General features: G+C 50.3%; 1 protein-coding gene across 14 annotated transcripts in view; it reads left to right on the top strand.

The window, feature by feature from the left end:
* LOC118357847 (nuclear receptor corepressor 2-like) overlaps positions 1-12,990 on the top strand; it is a 145,901-nt gene that overhangs the window by 91,151 nt on the left and 41,760 nt on the right. For 12 of the 14 annotated variants that reach the window (XM_052478728.1, XM_052478720.1, XM_052478727.1 and 9 more), the window contains exons 12-17: positions 1,459-1,637; positions 2,353-2,407; positions 4,683-4,781; positions 7,443-7,618; positions 9,136-9,296; positions 11,253-11,315. In XM_052478728.1, the coding sequence (XP_052334688.1) occupies positions 1,459-1,637; positions 2,353-2,407; positions 4,683-4,781; positions 7,443-7,618; positions 9,136-9,296; positions 11,253-11,315 (733 nt within the window). The remainder of the gene's footprint in view (positions 1-1,458; positions 1,638-2,352; positions 2,408-4,682; positions 4,782-7,442; positions 7,619-9,135; positions 9,297-11,252; positions 11,316-12,990) is intronic. The other 2 variants (XM_052478724.1, XM_052478723.1) reach the window with 1 other exon arrangement.

The raw sequence follows: 12,990 nt of genomic DNA, 5'->3' as shown, positions 1-12,990 counted from the left end.
GCTTTTTACACATTTTGTTGTTACAGCCCAAATTTAAAGTTGATTAAATTGAGATTTTTGTGACGCTGGCCTAGACACTATCCCATAATGTCAGTGGGATAATGTATTTTTTGATGTTTATTTTTTATTTTTACAAATTGCTAAAATGTCATCCCTTTGAGAATGGTGAAGTTATTCATTTTGCTTTAGATGGTGTATCAATACATCCAGTCACTACAAAGTCACAGGCGTCCTTCCGAACTCAGTTGCCGGGGAGGATGGAAACCGCTAAAGGATTTTACCGTGGGGCCAACTGGGACTTTAAAACAGTTACGAGTTCAATGGCTGTGATAGGAAAAACCTGAGGATGGATCAACAACATTTTAGTTACTCCACAATACTAACATAAATGACAGAAGCGTTTACAGAATAAAACATATTTCAAAACATGCATCCTGTTTGCACTTAGACACTAAAGTAAAGCTGCAAAAAATGTGGCAAAGAAGTTAACTTTGTCCTGAATCCAAATCGTTATGTTTGAGACAAATCCAACACGTCACTGAGTACCACTCTTCATCATTTCAAGCATGGTGGTGGCTGCATCATGTTATGTAGATTCTTGCCATCAGCAAGACTTGGGAGTTTTTTTAGGATACAAGTAAATGGAATAGAGCTAAGCATAGGCAAAATCCTAGAAGAAAACCTGGTTCAGTCACTGGGAGACATTTACCTTTTAGCAGTACAATAACCTAAAACACAAGGCCAAATATACAATTCAGATGGGCAAAGCTCTTAGAATTCTGAATTCAGGCTGTAACACAACAAAATGTGGATTAAGTCTAGGGGTATGAATACTTGCTGAAGACGGTGTAGATGCACACACACACACACACACACACACACACAGAGTAAAGAGACTCTAGCTCTGCCACTTGCACAACCGATGAGTTTGAACTCTGCACAGTGGTTAGAGATGTCACTTCCTCTCTACCCCAGTCACCCTCATTCCTCCATCCCCTCTGAAAGGCATGCTGAGGATGAAAGAGGGAGAGATGTCAGCCACAGGTTCCCTGCTGTGAGTGTTCCACAGGACAAGCAGAGCTGGCTTGTGAATAACAGGGCTAGTCATCACACTGAGTACAGTACAGAGGCAGTATTTATCTGTAAGCTCAGCCCAGGCCTGGATAAGCACTGACTGCTCACCCTAGGCATGCAGCATCGCCCTCTTCCCCTCCTCCTCCCTGACCTCAAACTTCCTCTAAATCGCATGACCTCTTACACACTTAACACAACACGACTGTTGTGCCTGTGTCACCACCGTTGCCTCTGTGTGCTGTGTTTATCTCAGCCTCCTGTATTTGGAAAGCTCTGCTTTGGTGTACACTAACAGCCTACTCACCCCAAGACATTTTGTCTGTTTGTCTGATTGTGTGTGTGTGTGTATTTACACGTGTGTGTGCGGGTGCGTGTTTGTGTCAGAACACCGAGAAGCAAATGCGTCAGCTGGCGGTCATCCCTCCCATGCTATTTGACGCAGAGCAGCAACGTATCAAGTTCATCAACATGAACGGCCTGATGGACGACCCCATGAAGGTGTACAAGGACCGGCAGGTCATGAACATGTGGAGCGAGCAGGAGAAGGCCACCTTCCGTGAGAAGTAAGTCACTCACTCAGATGTAGAAATACACTTCATAGAATGGCAGAACTGTGTGCTGTGCAGGAGTAGACAAAGCTTTGTTTTGTGTTTCTGAGAGCAGTGAGAAGTGGCATGCATGGTGGTTTGGTCAGACTGAGATTTGGAATAGAAATGTCTTTGACCTATCCAAAGGTCCGGGAGTTTTTGAGGAAGTGAATCTTCCCTCTTTGTGAGAAATGAGAGGATATATCAACCAGACAAATGTAAACCACAGACGGAGATCAGAGACTGTGAAAAGCTGCCCCGGTGCAGAGAGAGAGAGATGTGGATGGGATGCCTGCTGCTGCAGACTGCACAGTGAAGTGTCTTACCCTCTCAGCCTCAACACTCAGTAAGAGAGAGCTGGGAGAGATGTAAGCAATGCTCAGTACTGGCTATGTTTTCCTATTGGGATATAAAGTCATGTCAGGTAGGATACACTGATAGTAGTATGGTGAAGGAGCTGGAGGTTAGTGTGGATGAGAGCATGCTATAGATGAATAATAGAGAGTGAAATATCTCTGGAGAGATGGATGTGTGACTGAAGTCATCGCTGATGGGAGAGTCTTCTCCCATCAGGCAAACTACACATACGTCATTCTCCACAATTTACCTGCATATCACAAGGCAGAGTGCCTGTAGATAATTCATTTGATAGAAAGTGTTGAGAATGTATCTGTCTGCTTTGTGCTCACAGGTTCATCCAGCACCCAAAAAACTTTGGCCTGATTGCTTCTTTCCTGGAGAGAAAGGTACGTTTTGGGAAGACCCCCCCCCACTCACTCCATGCACAATGGTAGACCCCCCCCACTCACTCCATGCACAATGGTAGACCCCCCCCACTCACTCCATGCACAATGGTAGACCCCCCACTCACTCCATGCACAATGGTAGACCCCCCCCACTCACTCCATGCACAATGGTAGACCCCCCACTCACTCCATGCACAATGGTAGACCCCCCCACTCACTCCATGCACAATGGTAGACCCCCCCACTCACTCCATGCACAATGGTAGACCCCCACTCACTCCATGCACAATGGTAGATCCCCCTCCCCCACTCACTCCATGCACAATGGTAGACCCCCCCACTCACTCCATGCACAATGGTAGACCCCCCACTCACTCCATGCACAATGGTAGACCCCCCCACTCACTCCATGCACAATGGTAGACCCCCCACTCACTCCATGCACAATGGTAGACCCCCCCACTCACTCCATGCACAATGGTAGATCCCCCTCCCCCCACTCACTCCATGCACAATGGTAGACCCCCCCCACTCACTCCATGCACAATGGTAGATCCCCCTCCCCCCACTCACTCCATGCACAATGGTAGACCCCCCACTCACTCCATGCACAATGGTAGATCCCCCTCCCCCCACTCACTCCATGCACAATGGTAGACCCCCCACTCACTCCATGCACAATGGTAGATCCCCCTCCCCCCCACTCACTCCATGCACAATGGTAGACCCCCCACTCACTCCATGCACAATGGTAGATCCCCCTCCCCCCACTCACTCCATGCACAATGGTAGACCCCCCACTCACTCCATGCACAATGGTAGACCCCCCCACTCACTCCATGCACAATGGTAGATCCCCCTCCCCCCACTCACTCCATGCACAATGGTAGACCCCCCCACTCACTCCATGCACAATGGTAGATCCCCCTCCCCCCACTCACTCCATGCACAATGGTAGATCCCCCTCCCCCCACTCACTCCATGCACAATGGTAGACCCCCCACTCACTCCATGCACAATGGTAGATCCCCCTCCCCCCACTCACTCCATGCACAATGGTAGATCCCCCCCCCACTCACTCCATGCACAATGGTAGACCCCCCCACTCACTCCATGCACAATGGTAGACACCCCCCACTCACTCCATGCACAATGGTAGACCCCCCCACTCACTCCATGCACAATGGTAGACCCCCCCACTCACTCCATGCACAATGGTAGACCCCCACTCACTCCATGCACAATGGTAGACCCCCCACTCACTCCATGCACAATGGTAGACCCCCCCACTCACTCCATGCACAATGGTAGACCCCCACTCACTCCATGCACAATGGTAGACCCCCCACTCACTCCATGCACAATGGTAGACCCCCCACTCACTCCATGCACAATGGTAGACCCCCCCCACTCACTCCATGCACAATGGTAGACCCCCCACTCACTCCATGCACAATGGTAGACCCCCCACTCACTCCATGCACAATGGTAGACCCCCCCCACTCACTCCATGCACAATGGTAGACCCCCCACTCACTCCATGCACAATGGTAGACCCCCCCCCACTCACTCCATGCACAATGGTAGACCCCCACTCACTCCATGCACAATGGTAGACCCCCCCCCACTCACTCCATGCACAATGGTAGACCCCCCACTCACTCCATGCACAATGGTAGACCCCCCCTCACTCCATGCACAATGGTAGACCCCCCACTCACTCCATGCACAATGGTAGACCCCCCCACTCACTCCATGCACAATGGTAGACCCCCCACTCACTCCATGCACAATGGTAGACCCCCCACTCACTCCATGCACAATGGTAGACCCCCCACTCACTCCATGCACAATGGTAGACCCCCCACTCACTCCATGCACAATGGTAGACCCCCACTCACTCCATGCACAATGGTAGACCCCCCACTCACTCCATGCACAATGGTAGACCCCCCCACTCACTCCATGCACAATGGTAGACCCCCCCACTCACTCCATGCACAATGGTAGACCCCCCACTCACTCCATGCACAATGGTAGACCCCCCACTCACTCCATGCACAATGGTAGACCCCCCCACTCACTCCATGCACAATGGTAGACCCCCCCCTCACTCCATGCACAATGGTAGACCCCCCCACTCACTCCATGCACAATGGTAGACCCCCCCACTCACTCCATGCACAATGGTAGACCCCAAGTTCTGACACCTGAGTAGTCTTGTATTGTCATCCTGCTTGGGAGATGAGGTCCTAGTAATGTTGTTTTGTTTCAGACGGTGGCAGAGAGCGTCCTCTTCTACTACCTGACCAAAAAGAACGAGAACTACAAGAACATTGTGCGCAGGAACTATCGGCGCCGTGGCAGGAGCCAGGTACTGTACCTAGAACCTTACGGAACCTAATCAAAACACTTCAGGCATTCTCAAGGTGAAAGACTGTTGTCAGTTGTACACTGGGTTATGGGGCCTCCCGAGTGGCACTGCGGTCGAAGGTGGCGCTGCGGTCGACGGTGGCGATGCCTCACTCCATTGTGCATGGAGTGAGACGTCACTACAGACCCGGGTTCAATCCCAGTCTGTGTCCCAACCGGTCGTGAATGGGAGTCCCATAAGGCGGCGCACAATTGGCTGAATGTCGTCCTGGTTAGGGGAGGGTTTGGCCAGGGGCGCTTTACTTGGCTCATTGCGCTCTAGCGACTCCTTGTGGCAGGCCGGGTGCCAGCAGGCTCACGGTCGTCAGTTGAACAGTGTTTCCTCCGACACATTGATGCGGCTGGCTTCTGGGTTAAGCGGGCGGGCGTTAAAGAGCGTGGTTTGGCGGGTTGTGTTTCGGAGGACGCATGACTCGACCTTCGCCTCTCCCGAGGCCGATGGGGGAGTTACAGCGATGAGACAAGATCATAATTGGATCGCAATTGGATATTACGAAATATTAGAAAATATAAGAAGACTGGGTTGAGTACCATTTGCATGGAGATGTAAAACAGCCATGGGACTCTGTGTAGTGGGATCAGTAGAGGATAGGTCGTCATGCAAGCAGCACACCAATCATGTTGGCCCACTGTGCACCTTAGCAATTACGCATGCTACACACACACAGACACACAGTCATGCTACACACACAGACACACACACACATACATTCATGCTACACCCAGACAGACACACACATTCATGCTACACACACAGACATACACACACACACACACACACATTCATGCTACACACACACAGACATACACACATTCATGCTACACACACATCACAACTGCTGCTACCAGACTCTTATTATACTAATCAGTTTATACACTTGCCCCCTATCCCCATATTCCCCAATACAAGTGTAAATGTTGGACTATAGATTGTGCCTTCCTGTATTATACTTGTGCTAAAATGTTTATTCTATTCTACTGAGCCATTTACTTTACTTGATCTTTTATTATTTCTTATTGTTGCATTGTAAGCCTTTAGTTGGACGATGTATATACCATGTGGATTCCCTACAGACGACTAATACAACTGGAACTTTCTGTACAGCACTTTGAGATATCAGCTGATGTACGAAGGGCTATATAAATAAAATTTGATTGATTGATTGATTGAACTTGAATGTGACCGTTGTGCCCCTGCCCTTCGTGTCAGCACTAATGTGTCTATCCACGTGACTTTTATTTAACAGGTCGTTTTCATTGCTATTGATCTCCTAGTTATCACTTAGGCCCAGACCAGGTGTTAGGCAGTTAAACTCCAGCATCGTTGCAGTGTGGTGGGCGCTAATGAAATGGTCCAGTAATTAGCCAGTGACCTTTCCTGTGGGCGTCAGCCGGTTGGCAGTGTCTCTTCCTAAACTCTCCCAGAGACACCTCAGATTATTACCTAGCTAGCCAACGCTCAGCTCAGTGCACAAACACCACGGGCTCCTAATGCTAATAACACAGGGAGAGAAAGGGAGACACAGGAGCGTGTGAGAGGGGAGAGGTACAGAAGGGAGTCAGCGAGTGAGAGATTTGTAGAAGGAGGAGGGGGGGGGCAGAGAATCGTCTCCACAGGGTAACGTTAGTGAGTACAAGAGAGGAGGGAGCACACGACAATACGTACCAATAACAACACAAAAGGGAATGAATGTCCAGCCTTATTGAGTCTGTTGTAAAGCAAAGCAGACCATAGATAGCAGGCTGCCTGATTCTGACTCATTTAAGACTCCTGTAAATGGCTGCGTTTTTGGTTTTTCGATCTGTTTTAGGTGCATGACACCGAGCTAAGAGAGAACAAATGGAGATCGTGATAGTCCATGGAGATGATAAGGCTGCTGTTTATAGTCTCCAGGTCTTAAGAGGGAGACACAACTCTGACCATGTTCATCCACTAGTGGGTCACTCAGTGCTGTTATTGAGTTATGGCTTTTTATTTGTTGTTTTTTGCGTTGCGTTCATCTTTGAGAGAGGAAACATTACATCTGGTGACATGGTTCAAATGGAGTTATGCAATCTCTGTGAGAATGGTCCATGTTGATGTAGCCTGCTCTCTGTCTTTTTGTGTTTCCTTGTCCAGAGCTGGATGTAATGCCTCTGTTATTAGAGTAGACATGAGCGGGATTGAATAGGCTTCAGCTAGAAATTAATTTACTTAGTGCTTTCATTAAGCCATTAACACACAGCACACCTCCCATATACTTCGGGAACTGTGCTTTCCAATGCATGAATAAGTGTAGTTACCACCAGTTATACCAGTGTTAGTTGCCAGACTTTGGCAGTCTGCAGCATTTCTTTCATGATATGAACCCTCACCCTGAGCCCAGACAGGAAGTGGAAGAGGAAGTGGTGCTGGGCGCCAGATGAAGGCATATGGGCTGTTTTTGTGGTGTATGTACTGGCATGCATGGCAGAATGACCTTAACACTACTACATGGCTCATGTATCTGTTTGTGTGTTTCTATATAGGTTCTTATACATGTTTTACATGTGCTTACATATTTGCAAGTCACCAGGGATCATGTTTGTGACAAGTGTGTTGCCTTGTATTCCACCCCAACAGCATGGCCAGCAGCAGCAACAACAACTGCAGGTGAACCGCAGCAGCCAGGAGGAGAAGGAGAAGGAAAAGGAAAAGGAGGAGAAGGAGAAGGAGAGGGAGAAGGAGAAGGAGAAAGAGAAGGAGGGAGAGAAGGATGAGGAGAAAACTGAGGGGGAAGACAAGGAGGATATAATGAAGTGAGTCTGCTTGCATTCGGTCTCGCTCTAAATTTAGGGGTGTCAAACGTATTTTTCCCTGGGGGCCGCATCCGGTCTTCAACGAGGTCTGAAGGGCCACGCAGAAAATGTTTTATATTTACTTGCTGTCGAAATTAGCAGAAAATAGTTCTCCGTCCATCGTTTAGAACATTTTCGATGCTCCCTGACTGTCTAGCTTTCATTTCGGTGACTATTAGCGAGCTGGACACAGTCAAGAAACTGTATAAATGTAGGGCCATTATCATTTCTATACTGTTTAGATGTGGTTTTAGTCATTTTAAAGTATATTCAGTTCACACCCCTGCACTAAATCACGTCTGAATTGGTCCAGGTCAGTTCATTGGAAATGGAGTGGAAGTTAGATCTGCCCTGACTAGATCTGGAAAGGTAATCATCAGATGGAGCTTTTTTCACCCCTGACTAGTTACTCCTCTACCTTCAGCCAGAATTTCCATCCAGTGAAAAATCTGTATTTTCCCCCTTTACAAAACTGCTGTTTTCCTGTTTTTCTTCTCTCACTCCCGAGAGGCCACTAAAAGTCACATTTGTAACATTCCTTCCTTATTTTCTTTCTTTTTCCGATGGGGGTTAGTGGCATGGCTGAAACACCATTACCGTACTGTCTGTTGCTACAATAATCCAGCTCGTCTCCTGAGCTTGGAGTGTGCCGTGCGTGACCCTGCCCTGGCATCTTCCTGGGCACGGTGCCAGCGTGAAGGAGAGGAGGATGGGGCATCAGTGGATGCCTCTGAACACTGCAATCTGTGTGAGCAGAGATGCGGAACAGATGGAGAGCTCACTCACTGCCGTGTGTTGTCCTCATGTTGACTCACATATTTCACAGGGAAGAACATTGAAGGATGGAATTCTATAATCATGTCCAATCTTCTAGCGTAGCTAAGCCCCCCAGCTCTCTGAATGGAGTCACGGTTGGATAGGTTGTTCTTCAGTGCTACTGATTGAAAGAACATTGAACAGGTGTTTCCCTCCCTGACTGAGTGTTGTTGATCATGATTAAGCATCTGCAGTGCTTCCAGTACCTGGGCTGAGGAGTCCCTGACTCCCACAACACCCTGGTTGGCACAGCTGGCACTTCTATATTTAGTGGGCCAGGCAGCAGAGCAGGTCGCCTCTAGAAGATAAATGATGCAGGACAAGGGGAAGATGAATTGAAGAACACTGGCTACAAAATCACTGGCCTGTCATGACGCTGACAGGATATATTGCCTTGCTTGCAAAACTTAAAACGACGCTCTCCTGAGCCTCGAGTCATTTGTGTGTGTGTGTGTGTGTGTGTGTGTGTGTGTGTGTGTGTGTGTGTGTGTGCGTGTGTGTGTGTGTGCGTGTGCATTTTTTTTTTTTACCCAGACAAAGCTCTGCACTTTTTATCAGGTTTTAAGTTAACAAACTCAACAGTACACATGTGCTGTGCAGTGGGGAAGAGGGTGATGAAGGTGGTGTGACTGACTGACTGACTGACACTCTTCCCCCTACAGGGACGACACCTCCGGCGAGGACGGGGAGGACAAAGAGCCCACGGTGGCTTTCAAGGGTCGACGCACGGCCAACAGCCAGGGCCGGCGCAAGGGCCGCGTCACCCGCTCCATGACCAGCGAGGTGGAGGAGACCGCCACTCCACCGCTCAGCAGCGAACTCGGTACGTCTCACTCTACTACTATAGTCTACACTGCTGCCTGATGTCTTTTACGGAGTGGTCATGGTCTTTAACACACGCTGCTGTTTACACCTGAGAAGCGTTTCAGCACTGTGCTGATGGTAGCTACACACCTCATAAACCAAAAAGAGATGGGATTTCTCTGAGAAACATTTCATGGCTGTGTTTTTGGCCTGATTCGGAGGTGTTTGAATGAAATATATGTCTGTTTAGTAGGTCCACCTGATTTGAATTGAAACTGAGCATATAATCACACAGAGTGTGGATGGTTTGATACCTGCTGGCGCTAGAACAGTCATCATACATTCTGTCAGTCAGTTCAGTCTGCTCTCATTGCTGTGTGCTTTTACCCCCCCTTGTCATATCCCACACCACAAGGGTGCACTGTGGCTCTTTCTCCAAACTCTTCTAAACACACAGACCGTGGCCAGGAATAGAATATAATACAACTTTATTGTCCATCCAGGATGGACATTTTTTCGCGTTTAAATCAGTCACTCCACCATGCTGCATACACTGAGAACATAGAACATAGAACATAGACCATAGACCATAGACCATAGGCTATTAAACGTTCCCAACTGACTGCTGCCCCAACTTCACTGGATAGAGGAATACATATACCAGTACAATTTACATTGCAGTAGTCCACAAGGAGCTACCGAATGCTTGAATGGCCTTCGCCATGGGCATTCTGAAGCGCCGGCCAGAGGGAAGCCTCTCGAGCTGAGGGTGTAGAAGGTGGTAGTGGTCGCCAACAACCAGTGCCTTCCTTTTGGTTGCCTTGTGGAACCGACTGTGCATGTGGTCGACCAATTACTTTGCTGGCTGTGTTTACTCTTCTGGTTAGTTTGTTAGAAGCTGCCATTTGAAGATGATTTCTTGCTTAAACGAGATACGATGCCAGTAAATGGATCCTTGTGTAAAGAAATTCTGCCTGTGTTGCTCTCTGGCTCATTACATAATGATCTGGATCCAGACATTCCTAAGGCTGATAATGGGTGGTAGAATAATACTTCATGACAAAATACCCAGTAAGTCAGCAATACTCCTGCCTCAGTTTTTATTCCCTCGGCAGTTAGCACACACTACACACACACACACACACACACGCACACACACTGTAGCTGCAGGCCATCCGAGTTTTGATGTTTCAGCACTTTAGTTGGTTGTTGCTTCTGCTGTGGGTTAGTCCCAGGGAATCCCCAGGTGGTCTGAGCCAGCCAGAGGGGCTCTGTTCTGATCAGCAGCTCGGGTCACTCATTTCCTCACTGTGACTGGGCTTGTTCCCCTTCCCCACCTCGCCTGCTGTTACTGTGCCCTTCACAGCCTCACTGAGAGGACACAACAGCACTGGAACTGCAGCTCTTCTCTGTTCTCCGCTCTTTCTCATCTTCTTTCCCATCTTCTTTCCAGTCTCTTCGACTCTGCCAGGGGAAGGCTGGCCTCTACTGTAGACAGAGAGAACAGCCTCTTATGTCTATAATCATTAACTGACTTTCTCCTGGGCTTCCTGCTTCCTACCTCTTAAACAAACAACCCCTGTTGACCGGCTGTACCGTGCTGCACCAGCAAGGAGCAAAGGCAACCCTGCCCCCATAGATTTTCTCTCTTTGCTTTCTTTTCTCTCTCTCTCTCTCTCTCTGTCTCTCTGTCTCTCTGTCTCTCTGTCTCTCTGTCTCTCTGTCTCTCTGTCTCTCTGTCTCTCTCTCTCTCTCTCTCTCTCTCTCTCTCTCTCTCTCTCTCTCTCTCTCTCTCTGTCTCTCTGTCTCTCTGTCTCTCTGTCTCTCTGTCTCTGTCTCTGTCTCTCTCTCTCTCTCTCTCTCTCTCTGTCTGTCTGTCTGTCTGTCTGTCTGTCTGTCTGTCTGTTGGATCCTCCCCCTCCCCCTCCTGCCCACTCCGCGCTCTAACCTGGGGCTTCTGCTTTTTTCCTTTCAGCCAATCTGGAGATGAATGAAAGCTCTCGCTGGACTGAAGAGGAGATGGAAACCGCCAAAAAAGGTACAAATCAACCAAGAAAAACATTACCTCTGCGTGTGATAGAACCCGGCAGCACCATTCATTCAAAAGAAAATGTACCTCGTCAAAGACAAAACCACCCGTAGGCTTGGTGGTGTTTTTGTGTTTTTTTGAAAGTGGTGACAAGTGCCTGTGCCTGTGACTTCCTGTGACATAGGCTGCAGCCACGTGCTGCTGGGTCCTGTCTGTCTGCAGCGCTGTGTAGGGCTCCACTCTGCTGCTCCGCTGTGTAGGGCTCCACTCTGCTGCTCCGCTGTGTAGGGCTCCACTCTGCTGCTCCGCTGTGTAGGGCTCCACTCTGCTGCTCCGCTGTGTAGGGCTCCACTCTGCTGCTCCGCTGTGTAGGGCTCCACTCTGCTGCTCTGTGTCCACTCTGGGCTGCTGCCCGCTGTGTAGGGCTCCACTCTGCTGCTCCGCTGTGTAGGGCTCCACTCTGCTGCTCCGCTGTGTAGGGCTCCACTCTGCTGCTCCGCTGTGTAGGGCTCCACTCTGCTGCTCCGCTGTGTAGGGCTCCACTCTGCTGCTCCGCTGTGTAGGGCTCCACTCTGCTGCTCCGCTGTGTAGGGCTCCACTCTGCTGCTCCGCTGTGTAGGGCTCCACTCTGCTGCTCCGCTGTGTAGGGCTCCACTCTGCTGCTCCGCTGTGTAGGGCTCCACTCTGCTGCTCCGCTGTGTAGGGCTCCACTCTGCTGCTCCGCTGTGTAGGGCTCCACTCTGCTGCTCCGCTGTGTAGGGCTCCACTCTGCTGCTCCGCTGTGTAGGGCTCCACTCTGCTGCTCCGCTGTGTAGGGCTCCACTCTGCTGGCTCCACTCTGCTGCTCCGCTGTGTAGGGCTCCACTCTGCTGCTCCGCTGTGTAGGGCTCCACTCTGCTGCTCCGCTGTGTAGGGCTCCACTCTGCTGCCCGCTGTGGGCTCCACTCTGCTGCCCGCTGTGTAGGGCTCCACTCTGCTGCTCCGCTGTGTAGGGCTCCACTCTGCTGCTCCGCTGTGTAGGGCTCCACTCTGCTGCTCCGCTGTGTAGGGCTCCACTCTGCTGCTCCGCTGTGTAGGGCTCCACCTTGCTGCTCCGCTGTGTAGGGCTCCACCTGCTGCCCGCTGTGTAGGGCTCCACTTGCTGCTCCGCTGTGTAGGGCTCCACTCTGCTGCTCCGCTGTGTAGGGCTCCACTCTGCTGCTCCGCTGTGTAGCTCCACTCTGCTGCTCCGCTGTGTAGGGCTCCACTCTGCTGCTCCGCTGTGTAGGGCTCCACTCTGCTGCTCCGCTGTGTAGGGCTCCACTCTGCTGCTCCGCTGTGTAGGGCTCCACTCTGCTGCTCCGCTGTGTAGGGCTCCACTCTGCTGCTCCGCTGTGTAGGGCTCCACTCTGCTGCTCCGCTGTCTGACTCAGGGCCGTGTATGAAGCTTGCTGTAAAAGTCCCACCCTCGGGTCCTTAGCCAAAACAGCTTCAGCTACAGGAGGAGGCTAGCTCTATTTATAATGGCCTGATTGTCTGACTGAAGATACAACCGGGCCTTGTCTGGGGGGGTTTCCCCCACTGTGGGTCCTGCAGACCAAAGACGGCCGTGGGTTTTGCCTGTCTGTTTGCTGTAGCGCGGTTGGCGTTGTGTTGCCTGCTCAGCTCAGTCTACAGCTCAGTCAATGATTGACTGACCTTTCTG

The sequence above is a fragment of the Oncorhynchus keta genome, chromosome 25 (assembly GCF_023373465.1).
Source record: "Oncorhynchus keta strain PuntledgeMale-10-30-2019 chromosome 25, Oket_V2, whole genome shotgun sequence".
NCBI lineage: Eukaryota > Metazoa > Chordata > Actinopteri > Salmoniformes > Salmonidae > Oncorhynchus > Oncorhynchus keta.
This window is presented reverse-complemented; position numbering and strand designations above follow the sequence as displayed.